The following is a 13,508-nucleotide window of genomic DNA, read 5'->3' on the forward strand; positions in this document are numbered from 1 at the left end:
CTTGTTGGCCCAAAAGGTCCGTGCAACAGAAAAATATTTAATACCGTCTGCTGTGTATCTGAATGACTCAATGCAGCAATTCCAGCTTCAATAAATTGATGCCTTTGATGCCTAATTGATGCCAGCTTTTAAGCCCTTTCATGTCGCGTTACCGGAATAATTGAAGAAAAAACGGATTAGTGTAAGAAAACTATATAGTGCTCGCAAATTTTTAACACAGTGCACGATAGTGTCTCCTGCAATATTTAAATGTGCAGGGTGGTTATAAAGAAACTGACACTACTCTGACGTATGTAGTGCCTATTCTGATGGACGTGTTTCAATGCAACGTATGGGGAAAAAAAAGATTCAATAAATATGTAGCATCCGGTGCGATGGACGTATTTCATTGAGACTTCGTACATACGTTATGTGGAGCATGCATGGGAAAGAGATAGCTGCGATAAAAAAAAAGCGCCACTTTTCACCTGGTGTTCAAAAATTGAACTATTTTCTTTATTGAATCTTTTTCTTCCCCCGTGGTCCATAAATAATTTCCACCAAGTTTCATCAAAATACGTCCATCATAATAGCCACTACATTCATATGAATAGTGCCAGTTTATTTATGTATCAGTAATTCAAAGCTATTTCACCAAATAGTCAACAACTTCCAATATTCACTATGAAACACTTTTTTGAGGGGTTAAATTTTTTTTCGTATTTAAAAAAATTGTAGATTTTCCTCTTTGATCATCACAGCGCATTTGGTGGCGGGGTCTTAAACTGATTTTATGTGAATTTCATGTGCTGAAAATCAATATGGCTTCAGTTTTTTTTCCCATCAGCTTTTGGATATGAGAAATGGCAGTTTCTTTGTTTATACCAAATTTTAGACTCCTACTTCCCATTAGTCCACTGCCATAGAAGTTCTGTCCAATTCATCTTGGTAACCAAGCCTGATACTAGAGTATTCAAGTATTCACAAGATAAACTCATTTAACAAAATCGGGAATGGCTTTTCTGTTCTTTTTTCAAGGTATACCTATCCACCATATGTAGCAAAATACATCAATATGATTAACACAACTTCTTTGGCTATATGCCATTTTTTCTTTTCATCAACTTTAAAAACAAAGAACCACTTCCAACACAACTCATTCGGTAGTAAATTGCCCATGGTGATAGACCAGAGTTGTGCTCAGTTTGAAAGAGAACAAAGAACTTTATAAGTTGTATTAGGTGTAAATATTAAGTTATGTCAAAAAAATATGGCTTCATCAGCCGATTGCAGTACAAAAAAGAAGGGAGAAAAAAACAGGAACCAATCCCAACTAAAAACTCAACCACATAGTAAAATATTTCAAAATTTAGTTATGCTCAATCTCAAAACGTAGAGCTGATAGAGAAAAACTGTTTTCATATTTGAAACCAGCACAACAGATACAGTCACAATCAGTAAAAATATTCCAGGCAACAAAAATTTTTTTTTTTTTTTGTGGAGCTGTGTTATGTTGCGACTTGTGACATGATCAATATTTCCATCATAAAAAATGGTAGAAATCTCCAAATAATTATTTCTTTAATTGCAAAAAAAAAATTGCAGTGGTCATATCATACATAGCATCATGATACAGAGGTATATTCCTGATCCCAACTCTACTGAAAAGCGATTACGTAGATTCGAATTAAATACTTCACGAGGTATTTCGGTGATTCGTCAATAAAATAGCTTGAAAATACTGAAGGATTCAGAGCTATATTTTCGTGAACTTTTATCTTCTTTTCCATTTTAGTGGAGGCTGAAGGTGCGGTGTAATATGGTCAGCTGCCCCATTAACTTCTATGCTAGTGTTTCTTAACGTTTTTTAGCCCAAGCCCCCTTTAGGACTATTATTCCCTCTCGTGTCAGAAAAGCGGTTCTCAACCCATTTTTTACCCCGACCATAACTTCCCCCTCTAGGAAGAGGAGGGGCGGGGTAGCAAAGCTCTAGCTTTCGATCCTGCACCGATTTCATTTTCTATACTAAAAATTCACTTTATAATCAATAAAATAAATTAAACAGATTAATAAAATGGACGTTCGAAATTGTCTTGTCTAGGGCAGTGGTACCCTAAGTGTGGGTTACGACCCATACTTAGGGTCGGAATAAGTAAAATTAAGGAGCAGAATGATAAGTAGAATGAATGATAAGTAAAAACTGATAATTAACAATTCTAAATATATTATACGTACAATAATGTATTAAACTATAATGATAATAAAACAGAATCATAAGTAATATGTCAATATAGAAGGGGGAAATGTCTATGTATTATGAAAAATATAATTAATAGTCGATTTCAAGCAAAAAGAGTCGTTTTGAAATTGGATACTTCTTTCTGAATCCCACGATCACTGATCGGTCTGTCAAAATCAAGGTAAAAAACATACACCTCTCTACACTTCCAATTTTATAATTGAACAGCACTGCCAACCCAGTATTGAAAAATAATAGGGGTTTTAATCACTAATTATACGCATATTGGAACCGAGAGAAAAAGGAGTTCCAAAAAATGTTTATTGAACCGCACATTTACAACCACATAATCGGGTCACTCTATGTAGGGGGGTTGCCGATAAAGTTCTTGTAAAAGGGGGTCCTGGTTCACAAAGTTTGGAAACCACTGGTCTAGAGCAATGCTCCAAGACTTGGTGGCTCAGAGGTCACGGCTAAGCTAAACTTATTTTTAATTTGTGTAATTTCGATCATTGGTAATTTTTGTGGCACCACGGGCATTTTCTGCACACGAAGGCTAATTAGACCGGGACCTGCATTTTATTGCCGATTCTGAACGACAGCCTTTTTCTTCATACTCACCACCGAGAGGTTGGTGCGCTGAGCCCACGATGGGGGACTCCCTGCGATAGTAATTATTTTCTGTGGTCACGTCACCGTTTCTCTTGTACCCCTATGTCAGGAAAGTTTCTGACAAGGATGAACCGGGTATCGAACTTACGACACCACTAAAATCCTTAGGTACTTTAGGCGAGTATCTTATCGACCTGGGTTACCGCGCACCCCCTGTAATTTCGAAATGTACTTCGTTTACGAGTTTTATAATTGAATGATTTTTAATACTACAATCAACTTTTATATATACAGGGTGTACGGGTAACACAGGGCGTATAACATTTTCTGGCGAACCGTTGATCGTAGGGGCATACTTCCAATTGGAAAAAGTATCCAAATAGCGTATGGTACTCAGATACGTCATTCGTGTTGCGAGGGGTTGTATAGTTATTGATGGCTGACGGTGGGGGGGGGGGGGAGGCGGTCGCGCCCACAGTGCTGTCCTGGCTTTCTCGAGCGGTGATGTGCCCTGGGATTGAGGGTTTGGGTGTGGGGGTGTGGTTGTGCTGCTTGGGGAGTTGGCGGGCTGTTGGTCCGAACCGGGTATGCTTTTTCGGCCGGCTTGCCAGTTTGACTTTTTTCCGGCACGCCCACGATCTCACGATCAATGAGCTTATATCGCAAAAGCGACAGAGCCTGGGCTAGCTCGGTTCTATACTATACTATACTATAGTTATTGAAATAAAAAAAATTAACTTTTTATACAGTCTCCGTGACCAATTCAGGCTCCAAACAGACCATACAGTCTCCAAACCCCAATCCGATATTTATTACCCGGTCTCTCCTGGTGTCAACTAAGAAAGTTCCGCGTTTCCAAGTGCAGTCAAGTGTGCTTTCTGTAAGATTCCAAAAAATTAAGGAAAGTTGGGAAAAAACAGCACTAAATACGGAAAAATTATTTTACTCGCATTTATATAATGTTTTTTTTAAAGCTTTCCTCCCTTTTTCGAATTCGAATATCTCAATGAATATTGCACTTAGAAACGTGGAACTTTTTCTTGTTGGCATCAGGAGAGACAGGATAACAACTTTTTATTTGAGTTTTTGGGCACCGTACAGAAAGGTAACATTTCCATTTTAATGGCCATTCATCTCCTCTTGCAACATGAATAGCGTATCTGAATACTACACGTTATTTGGATACTTTTTCTAATTGGAAGTATGCCTCTAGGATCAACGTTTCGCCATAAAATGTCACACGCCCTGTTACCCATGCACCCTATATATATATATATATATATAAGACAGGGGTTCTCAAACTTTTTTTCCGCCCATGGCGCCGCTTCATCTGGTAAAAGCTTATCCGGCCCCCCCGCCACCAAGCAGTTTAAGAGAAAGGAAAGAATCACTTCGAAAAACCATGGTTTCGTGGCATACAGGCTTGATAACCCCTTGCTGTAAGGTATACAACACAACCTGGTAACTGAAGTTGGTTTTCTGCAGTTTTTCAACTTCGAATAGCGAACACGAGCCCGTCTCTCATTTGAAAAAGTCACTTCTCTAACATAAGGCAGAGAATGCAATAGGTAATAGGAATAGGAATGCAATTGGTAATAGTATTTAAGTTTATCTCAATCTCGATACAACGATTTTTCTCGTTGATGAAGAAAATTTTCGGTTTTATCTGATTTGTTAAATCAAGATTCAACTGCTCATATTTCTTTTAACGCCTTTAAGCGGCTTTGACGCGATATCTCGCCATCTTAAAAAAAACCCTTATTTTACAATTGGCAAGTCCAGATATTTTTCGAAAAGTTCATTTCTCAATGAAACACTTCAACCTGTGCACCTTAGTTTGCACCTGCTGAAAATCAGAAGAAAGCCTACTCCATTGAAAAGATATGACATTATATAGGGGGGTTTAGTGATTTCTGCCGTGCCTCTAAAGGGTTAAATTTAGGATGGCATACATTATTTTCTTCCAAGGCACTGGAATCGCTGCTTTGGAGTGTACACATTGATAGATAGTATTCCGGATAGATTAATCAAGAATGTAGATGCAATCAAATAATGATAGAAGCAATTAAAATAGAATTAAATAATAATGATTCCTAACCGTTAGAGAAAAAAGAGAAAAGTTCACGAAAATATAGCTCTGAATCCTCCAGTATTTTCAAGCTATTTTATTGAAGAATCACCAAAATCTCGCGAAATGTTTAATTTGAATCTAAGTAATCACTTTCCCTGGCATTTTGAGGAAATGTTAAAATGCTTCGAGTGTCCCCAAGCGTGAAAATTTTGGGAATATCTCTTGAATTGGAATTAAGAATAGACTTTTGCGGCAGCATTGCAATGAGAATTTTTGCAGCATCTCATTTATCGAATTCTTATGTACCATAAATTCCAAACTTTAATTTGGAAGTTCTTTGCTCTCTATGTGTTTTCTTCTTTGTGTTCCACGTACCCTTTGCGCGAATAAGTTGAAATCCATGGACCCATCTATGCCAGTGAATTAATTCATTGTATCTATAGCAATTAAAAACATTCAGTTAATAGTTCTCATTCAAAAAGCTCGCGAACTTTCCGAAATATCCCAAAGTACCCCCAAAGAAGGTCCGTGGACCCTTTGTTAAGAAACCTTGCTTCAAAACTCAGATACAGTGTAATTTGTTTCACATGTAAAAGTTCTGATGTAAATTTATATGAGTCATTTAAATACGCTGATAATTGAAACGTCTTATATCATATGGAAATCTTAATGGTTCCGAGATGTTAACCCACGCAAATATAAAAATTTTCGCAATATATAGTGGAAATTTTTGTTTCAACTCCAACGAATAAGTTTATAGCACTTAATCTCAGTAACGCTTGGAGCCCTAGGGTTTCCCAGAGCACCAGTTGGAAATCTGTGTTTCAGAATGATACATAAAATATGAATCTAAAGAGTGATGGAAAAGTTTTGAGACTCACTTCTTGTGCCGTTCGAGATCCTCCTCCATGTCGTGGGCTTTCGCCATCACCGACAGTATCTTAGCCCGTTCCTCTTCAGACAAATCACTAAGATCAACACCGAGTTCTTCGGAAGCTTTTTGTTGCTGCTGCTGCTGTTTCTGAATCATCTGCTGCTGATGCTGCTGCTGTTGCTGCTGCTGCTGCTGCTGCGATGACGGCCCGCGAATTTGCTGCTGTACAGGCCGGACCGTTTGTTGAGCCTGTGGTCCCGGAGCAGATCCCCGATAAGGAGCCGATCCCCTGTACGGTTGTTGTACAGGCGGATCCGCCCAAGGCTGCACTCCGACCTGGATGGGACCTCCGCCCATCCCGGGCCTCTGCCCACGCGGAACGGAATCCGGGCCTGCCGGGTACTGGGCGATGAGCCTCGTTTGCTGTGTTCCCTGTGTTCCCATGGCCGGAACCGTCGGCCGTGGTCCTCTCGTCATCGCCCCCATTCCCGGCGGTCTCACCTGCTGGGCGGCCTGCTGGACCATTCCGATCCCGCCCATAAACCCAGGCCGCGAGGCCCCGGGTACCATTCCCGGTGGGCCGGGACCACCACCGCCGGGCTGCTGCTGCTGCTGTTGTGCCGCATCGCCGCCTTCTTGACTGGCCTCGTTTCCCATGTTACGAAAGTAGTAGGTACCCGATCATCCAGTCCGTTTTTCGAACGTCTGGGGCCCCGGGCTCTACGGCGCCGGGGGCACCCGGTCCACGATACCACATCGAAGGGTCACTATCGTAGTCTTCGCTTCACGGCGTATATGAATGAAATTCTACTCTTGCTGTGCGTGCGTGTATGTGTGCGATGTCCTCGACGTTCCCTCGACCAACTGAGAAAACACACACAAATACACAAAAGAAAAAAAGAGGTGACGTTATTATTTCTTCGGGTGACCCCCACAAACTTCAAAGAAGACACCCAAAGTCAATAGTCAAATTTCCTGATAAAAAAAAATACTAGGCGAATAGTAAAAAGTCACAAGAATCGGGAGAAAATAAAGCTCCGCTGGTGAACGCCCAGCACTGAAGCGGTATCATGGCGGCCGCCGTATTTCCCGGCATGCATCACGTGAAATTTCAAGAGAGAGAGAGAGAGTGAGAGTTGGCAGAAAAGGTGGGGCCGTAGATATGGCCGGAGCATTCTCCTTACATTGAAGTGGGGTTGTCCACTCATAAAAATCTGTAATAATCCCAGATGGTCAGTGGATACGCTGATTACATGGCACATTCCGGCAGGTCCGGAAGAAGGGGGGGCAACTGCTGAGTGAGGTCGACATAAGGGGGCGGCAAGTGTAAAGATAATAAGATGAAATACTGTTATAAAATCATCGAATTTTACATTGCAGGGGGGGGGGTAAAATGATGCTTCCCATCATGAAAATCCTAGTTACGGCCCTACATTCTAGTAGTATTGCTTTAATTTTACTTGCTACGGTAAATGTGATAAATCTGTTTATTATGCATAATCGCAGACGATTTTGATAAGCTTGATATCGATTTCCCTAAATTCATCTCGTTAACTGACGATTAGCTTACTACAAAAGCGGCGTTGGTGAACATGATAAATCGTGCAATATTCATCACATTTGCGGGTTATTATGCATAATCGCTATTTCGTATCGGTAAATTTGATAAATTAGTCTCAATGCCGTGATCTTATATATAAATGTGAAAGTATGTATGTATGTATGTATGTATGTATGTATGTATGTATGTATGTATGCTCTTTATACAAATCTACAGTTTTAGACCGATCGTCGCCAGATTTTGCATATATACCAAACAGGTGCGGGATTGAACCGTAGGCTACTTTAAAAGTTCGTCAGAGCTGGGCAAATGCCCGAAATGGGCAAAAAACTGTCGGGCAACAATGGTTTTGGGGCCTCAACAATCACTTTCGGAACGTTTACTTTGGTTACCGTGGTTTCCAACAATGCGTTTCAGACATGAATATATGCCTTTACAATGGTTTGTCACATCATTAACGCTGCCATCATTACAGTTTATTCCTTTATAATGGTTTGGCTCTTTTCCAATACTCCCAGTAATTAAAAAAAACCCGGGAAGCGCCAGATATTTTTGCTTGCATGTATACAGGGTGTCCTGTAAGTGCTAATGTGGCCTTTATCTCATCAACCACCCATCGTCGAGGTATAGTTTCAATTTAAAAAGTGCTTAAAAGGAGTTTGAATAATATTCCCTGCAGAAGCTGGACATATCGCGTCACTAACAACAGAGAACAACAACTACGGCGATAAAACAGGGAATAAAAATGTTCAACGCCAGCTGATGAACTCAATGCTTGCCTCAAATCATCAGCACTCTACTTCAACAAACACCAACTCTGGCCATATCTCTACATTGCAATTTACTGCCATTAGTGAGATGGGTTGGAAGTGAAGGTTCTGTCTATCGGTGGTCGCCTCGAGTTTGTTAAGACATCAACACTCTGGCACGAAGCTAAAAAATTATCATTATCCACCAACATGCGAGTTCAACTGCAAAATGACTCAGCACTGCCATCATTTTCACATCAGTTGATCAAACTTGGCAATGGAAGAATTCCCGTAGACCCAAGCACTGGACTGATAACGTTCCCAAATGGATTTTGCCAGTTATTATGCATATAAACTCAGTTCAAGAACTTGCAGACAAAGTCTTCCCAAACATTCAACAAAATCACCGAAACCATGAGTGGCTTTGTGAGAGTGCGATTCTGGCACCGAAAAATGAGTGTGAACAAGATCAACGGAAAAATCCTAAAAATTATTCCGGGAGACTCCACATCTTACAAATCGGTTGACACTGTCACAGACACAGCGCAGACAATTCTGTATCCTGCAGAATGTCTGAACTCTTTTTGGATATTCCGGGTGTGCCACCACACAATTTGACCCTCAAAGTCGGAGCACCTGTAATGCTTTTAAGAAATTTGGAGACACCGATACTCTGCTATGGCAACAGACTCTGCGTGAAGAAATTGCGCAATTGCATCATTGAAGCAACGATTCTAACTGGATGTTACAAAGAAAAAGAAGTCTTCATTCCATGTATCTCAATCATCACCGAAGAAATGCCATTCACTTTCAAGCGATTAGAAGTTCCCGATTCGTTTAGCTTTTGCCATGACAATCAACAAAGTGCAAGGCCAGTTGTTAGCAGTGTCAGGTATCAACTTACTTGAGCCCTGTTTTTCACACCTTTCGTCCCCTGTTCGCGTGTTGGTAATAGCAAAAATTTGTACATTTACACACCAGATGGAAAAAGAAAACATATTGTGTATCCACAAGCAATTGCCTGAAGATTTTAATTTAAATATTTAAATATAAAAGTAGTTTTTTCTTACTTGATGCAGAAATTTTTTTGATTAAGAAGTAATTAATAAGCTATACATATATAATTTTTTTACGGGGCGGGCAACGTCGCCGGGTATCAGCTAGTAAGATATATTAGCTAGATGACTGTACTTGTGAGCAGAGTCTGAACCGGACATCATGTGAACCTTGATTTATCGAATTTTTCCAAACACTCCTGAAATAACTTCTATAATTAACTTTTATTTGATGAATTCTGAATCGGACCTTGATATAACGAACTTCCATTCAACAAATTCGTGATTTTACCCTTATATAAAAAAAAACAAAAAAAAAATCGTAAAAAAAAAAAAACTGTCATTTAAAAAATTTTATGGCCATATACTCCAATACAATAAACTTATATTAATAAAAATTACAATATATATTACCCTGATATGACAGATCGCATTTGACAAATTCTACGATTTAATGAGATTTTGATCATGAAATCATGACTTTAACCGTTAAATTATGAAATTCATTAAACAGGCTTTCATTACATTGGATCCGACTGTGTTTTTATCGAACATTTTAAATTCATTTAAGATTTTTTTTTTCATATTTATCAAATAGATGAAAGCGGTAAATTTCAAGTAATATTTATCAAATTCAACAGCTACCTTTGGGTATTGTGTATAATCTTGAAATTTACCAACAACTTTTGGATACTATGCATAATCAAAAGTAAAAGTAATAAATTTATCAAACTTAACGAGATGATTGATCATTTATGCATAATTAACATATTCATTTGGTACAGTGTTTCTTGCATAAGCAAATAGAGAACATGTCAAGCGCCCACTAATTTTTGGGACCAAATAATTATTATATATATTTATCCACTCATATTGTTAAATTCTCGATTGACGTTAATAAATCTGAACACTGACGGATTGTCAAAAAATTAGCAAATGCCAAGTCAGAATATAATTTGTGAAAGTATTTATACATAGTTGTTATATAAAAAAATACTTTTCAACAAATCCTCAAAGAATATCTAGTAGTGCTCTAAAAATTTATGTTTGTTCAGGGTCCAAACCTTTTGAGAAACGGGTCTTGATTCAGTACCGAATATAAATCTTCACGAAATAGTTGCCCCTGGTGGAGAGTTACGTTGCACGCAAAGTATATGTGCGGTAAAACAAACATCATGCTAGAAGACCATACCATATGAGAGTTGAGTGTGAGTTGTACTGTACTTATTTCTAGTAGTGAAGCAACAGTGTCATCCCAACGCTCTGACATTGTATCTAAACGTACAATAGGGGCATAACCATAAACTTGTACCCGTATTTCAATATTTGTCACACAATATTCATAATATCTATACAAATACAGTGAAACTCGGAAATAACGATACTCTGCAGAGCAAGTGAAAATTGTAGAGTGGTTATCGTTGTATCGAAAGATGGAATTATCATCCGTCGACACCAAAAATTCATGCTGTTGTTGGCATCTCTTTTAAATTTGCACTATTGGTATCACCATAAAAGACTACGCAAATTTTTCCGAGGATGATGTCACTCTTCGCTATCCATGCAGAGGTTTTTAACAGCGGGCCGATGCGAAGATATATTTTGGAAAGAGAGGTGATTCAACTGCTCCTGTGGGGAATCGAACCCACGTCCTTTCGCTTTCCGAGTGAATGCCCTAGACCACTAGACTACAGAGGCAACGAATATCTCAATCTTTCCTTGGAGCTCGTGTGCACCGAACGGGACCATACATGCACGGTCAGACCTAACTCAGGCCAGAGCTGACAATTGCTGACAATGCCACCAGATAGCGATTTATCCGAGGATGATGTCACTCTCCGCTATCCATACAGAAGTTTTTTAACAGCTGGCTGATGCGAAGATACATTTTGAAAAGAGAGAAAATTCAACTGCCCCGGAGGGGCAGTGCACACGAGCTTCAGGGAAAGATTGCGATATTCGTTGCCTCTGTAGTCTAGTGCGTTCATCCGAAAAGTGAAAAGACGTGGGTTCGATTCCCCGAAGGGCCAGTTGAATTTTCTTTCTTTCCAAAAAATATATCTTCGCATCAGCCAGCTGTTAAAAAAACCTCTGTATTTAAATTTATATCACCATAAAGACTATTTATATTGATTTACAAATCTATTGTTGTGTGTGTGTGTGTGTGTCCCAAAAAATTATATTTGATTAAATGATGAATAAAATTCAGTTAGTTGTTACAAACTAAGTAATGGTTTTCTGCACAGTATGGTTGTGTATTACATAGAAAGTAGCTTTATGGCAACTTCATCAGTGCTATCAGAGGGTACCTGCAATATAAGAGTTTGCCGAAACTGAGTCGGCAAATATCAATGAGTTGCTGACAGAAATTCAACTCGGAGATGACAAGCCATCACAGCTGTTGTGGAAAATACGCCAGCTCTCGGATTCTCCACTAACCGATGATTTCTTAAAGACATTGTGGCTGTAACGGCTTCCCACTCAAATCCAAACTGTCCTCTCAATATCGAGTGATGGACTGGATAAACTCGCGGAACTGGGTGGTAAAATCGTGGAAATTAGTCAAAATGCATCCGTTTGTGCTGTTTCTCCACCGCCGGATCCCGTGCAAGATGATTTGCGTGCACAAATTGCAATGCTCACCAAGGAAGTGGATGAACTTGCCTCCCAACAGCGTGGTCGTTCACCACATCGAAAGCTAAACAACTTCTTCAAAAGGCGTTCCAGAAACAGGAAAAATTCCTCCGGAACGTGCTACTACCATCATCGTTTTGGTAAAAATGCTCTGCACTGCACTACACCGTGCAACTTCAGCGCACCAAAAAAACGAAGGAGCTCCGTCATAGCTGGCATGGCGAACCAGAGCTCAGAGACCAGCAGATTGTTCATCCATGATCGTAAAACGGGAATAAAATACCTCGTTGGCACAGGCAGTGAAATTAGTGTAGTTCCGCCGTCAGCGACCGCTTCTACCACTCCCTGCTCCACATTTCGCCTCTACGCAGCAAACCAGACGCCAATACCGGCTTACGGTACCAAAAATATTGCTCTAGATCTGGGTTTGCGACAACATTTTCCATGGACATTCGTTGTCGCCAAAGTTTCGTGCCCTATCATCGGAGCAGATTTTAGATTTTCTGCGCAATTTCAATCTCATAGCAGATTTGCCAAAGCAACGTCTCATTAACTCTAGCACATCACTTCATCCCCAGGGATCAGTGCATCAAACGGCTCCTCTCTCAATTTCCACAGTGGGTCCATCGCAATACGAGAATATTCTCTATGAATTCCCAGATATCATAAATCCGTGCTTAATAGGCGAACCTGCCCCACATGACACAGTTCACCACATAGTGACAAAATATCCCCCAATATGTTCTCGACTGAGACGTCTTCATCCTCAATACTTTGAGAAAGTGAAGACGGCATTCGGTTTTTTTATTACAACAAGGAAAATTCGTCCTTCAAAGAGTTCGTGGTTTTCACCATTGCATATTGTTCCGAAGTCGGAAACATCTATACGCGACCGGTGGGACATTATCGCAAATTAAATTCTGTCACAGAGTTCGATTCCTATCGCATCTCATACTTAAATGATTTCAGCCATGCACATCGTGGTAAGTCAATTTTTTCAAAATTAGATATTTTCAAAGCGTATCATATCAGATCCCCTGTTTTTGAACCTGATATTTCTAAAACAGCCGTGACAACACCGTGGGGTCTGTTCGAATATACAAGGCTTTGTTTTGGCATAGCAAATGTGCCTCAAACATTTATGCGTTTCATGCATGAGGTGTTAAGAGGCTGATCCTTTTGTTATGCATATTTAGATGATATCCTCGTATATTCATCATCTGTTGAAGAGCACGAAAATTCCCTAAGACACCCCCTTATTTGAGCGCCTACACAAGTATGGCTTGAAATTTAAAATTTCTAAATGTGTATTAAGTGTAGATAATTTGGAATTTTTAGGTAAATTAATTACTCCTCTTGGCATTAAACCATTACCTAGCAAAGTGCAAGTAATATTAGATTTCAAGAGACCTGGCGCAATTTCTGAATTTATAATAATTTCTTGGTCTAATAAATATTTATAGAACATTCATAAAACACGCTGCTGAGTCTCAAATACTCTTGCACGATTTTTTAAAGGGCTCTCGCCGTAAAAAAGATAATCATAAAATCGAAAATGGACCAATTCTGCACTTGCAGCATTAAATCAATGCAAAAATCAGCCAGCTAATGTCAGAGAACGATTGGCTGCATATTCTTCTATTAAATATTTTCGGCACATGTTCGAGGCACGTCAGTTAACTCTATTTACTGATCAAAAACCTTAAAACCTTTTGTCTATGCTTTTCGACAGAA

At 39.5% G+C, this 13,508-nt stretch overlaps 2 protein-coding genes across 7 annotated transcripts in view; one reads left to right on the forward strand and one right to left on the reverse strand.

Annotated features, from left to right (window-relative positions):
- LOC149067529 (uncharacterized) overlaps positions 1 to 6,856 on the reverse strand; it is a 224,141-nt gene extending 217,285 nt beyond the window's left edge. For 5 of the 6 annotated variants that reach the window (XR_016195345.1, XM_089252640.1, XM_089252641.1 and 2 more), the window contains exon 1: positions 5,783 to 6,856. Coding sequence is in view for 5 of the 6 variants with exons in the window: in XM_089252640.1 (XP_089108766.1) it covers positions 5,783 to 6,432 (650 nt within the window). In the remaining variant the exon portion in view is untranslated. The remainder of the gene's footprint in view (positions 1 to 5,782) is intronic. The other variant, XM_089252642.1, reaches the window with a different exon arrangement.
- A 4,919-nt stretch (positions 6,857 to 11,775) lies between these two features.
- LOC149067530 (uncharacterized) lies at positions 11,776 to 12,327 on the forward strand. The gene has a single exon (XM_089252622.1). The coding sequence runs from the start codon at positions 11,776 to 11,778 to the stop codon at positions 12,325 to 12,327; it is 552 nt and encodes a 183-aa protein (XP_089108748.1).
- The last annotated feature ends 1,181 nt before the right edge of the window (positions 12,328 to 13,508 follow it).

The sequence above is a fragment of the Pholcus phalangioides genome, unplaced genomic scaffold (genome assembly GCF_987345545.1).
Source record: "Pholcus phalangioides strain wild (caught in Gottingen) unplaced genomic scaffold, Ppha-v1.0 ptg000030l_1, whole genome shotgun sequence".
In the NCBI taxonomy this organism is placed as follows: domain Eukaryota; kingdom Metazoa; phylum Arthropoda; class Arachnida; order Araneae; family Pholcidae; genus Pholcus; species Pholcus phalangioides.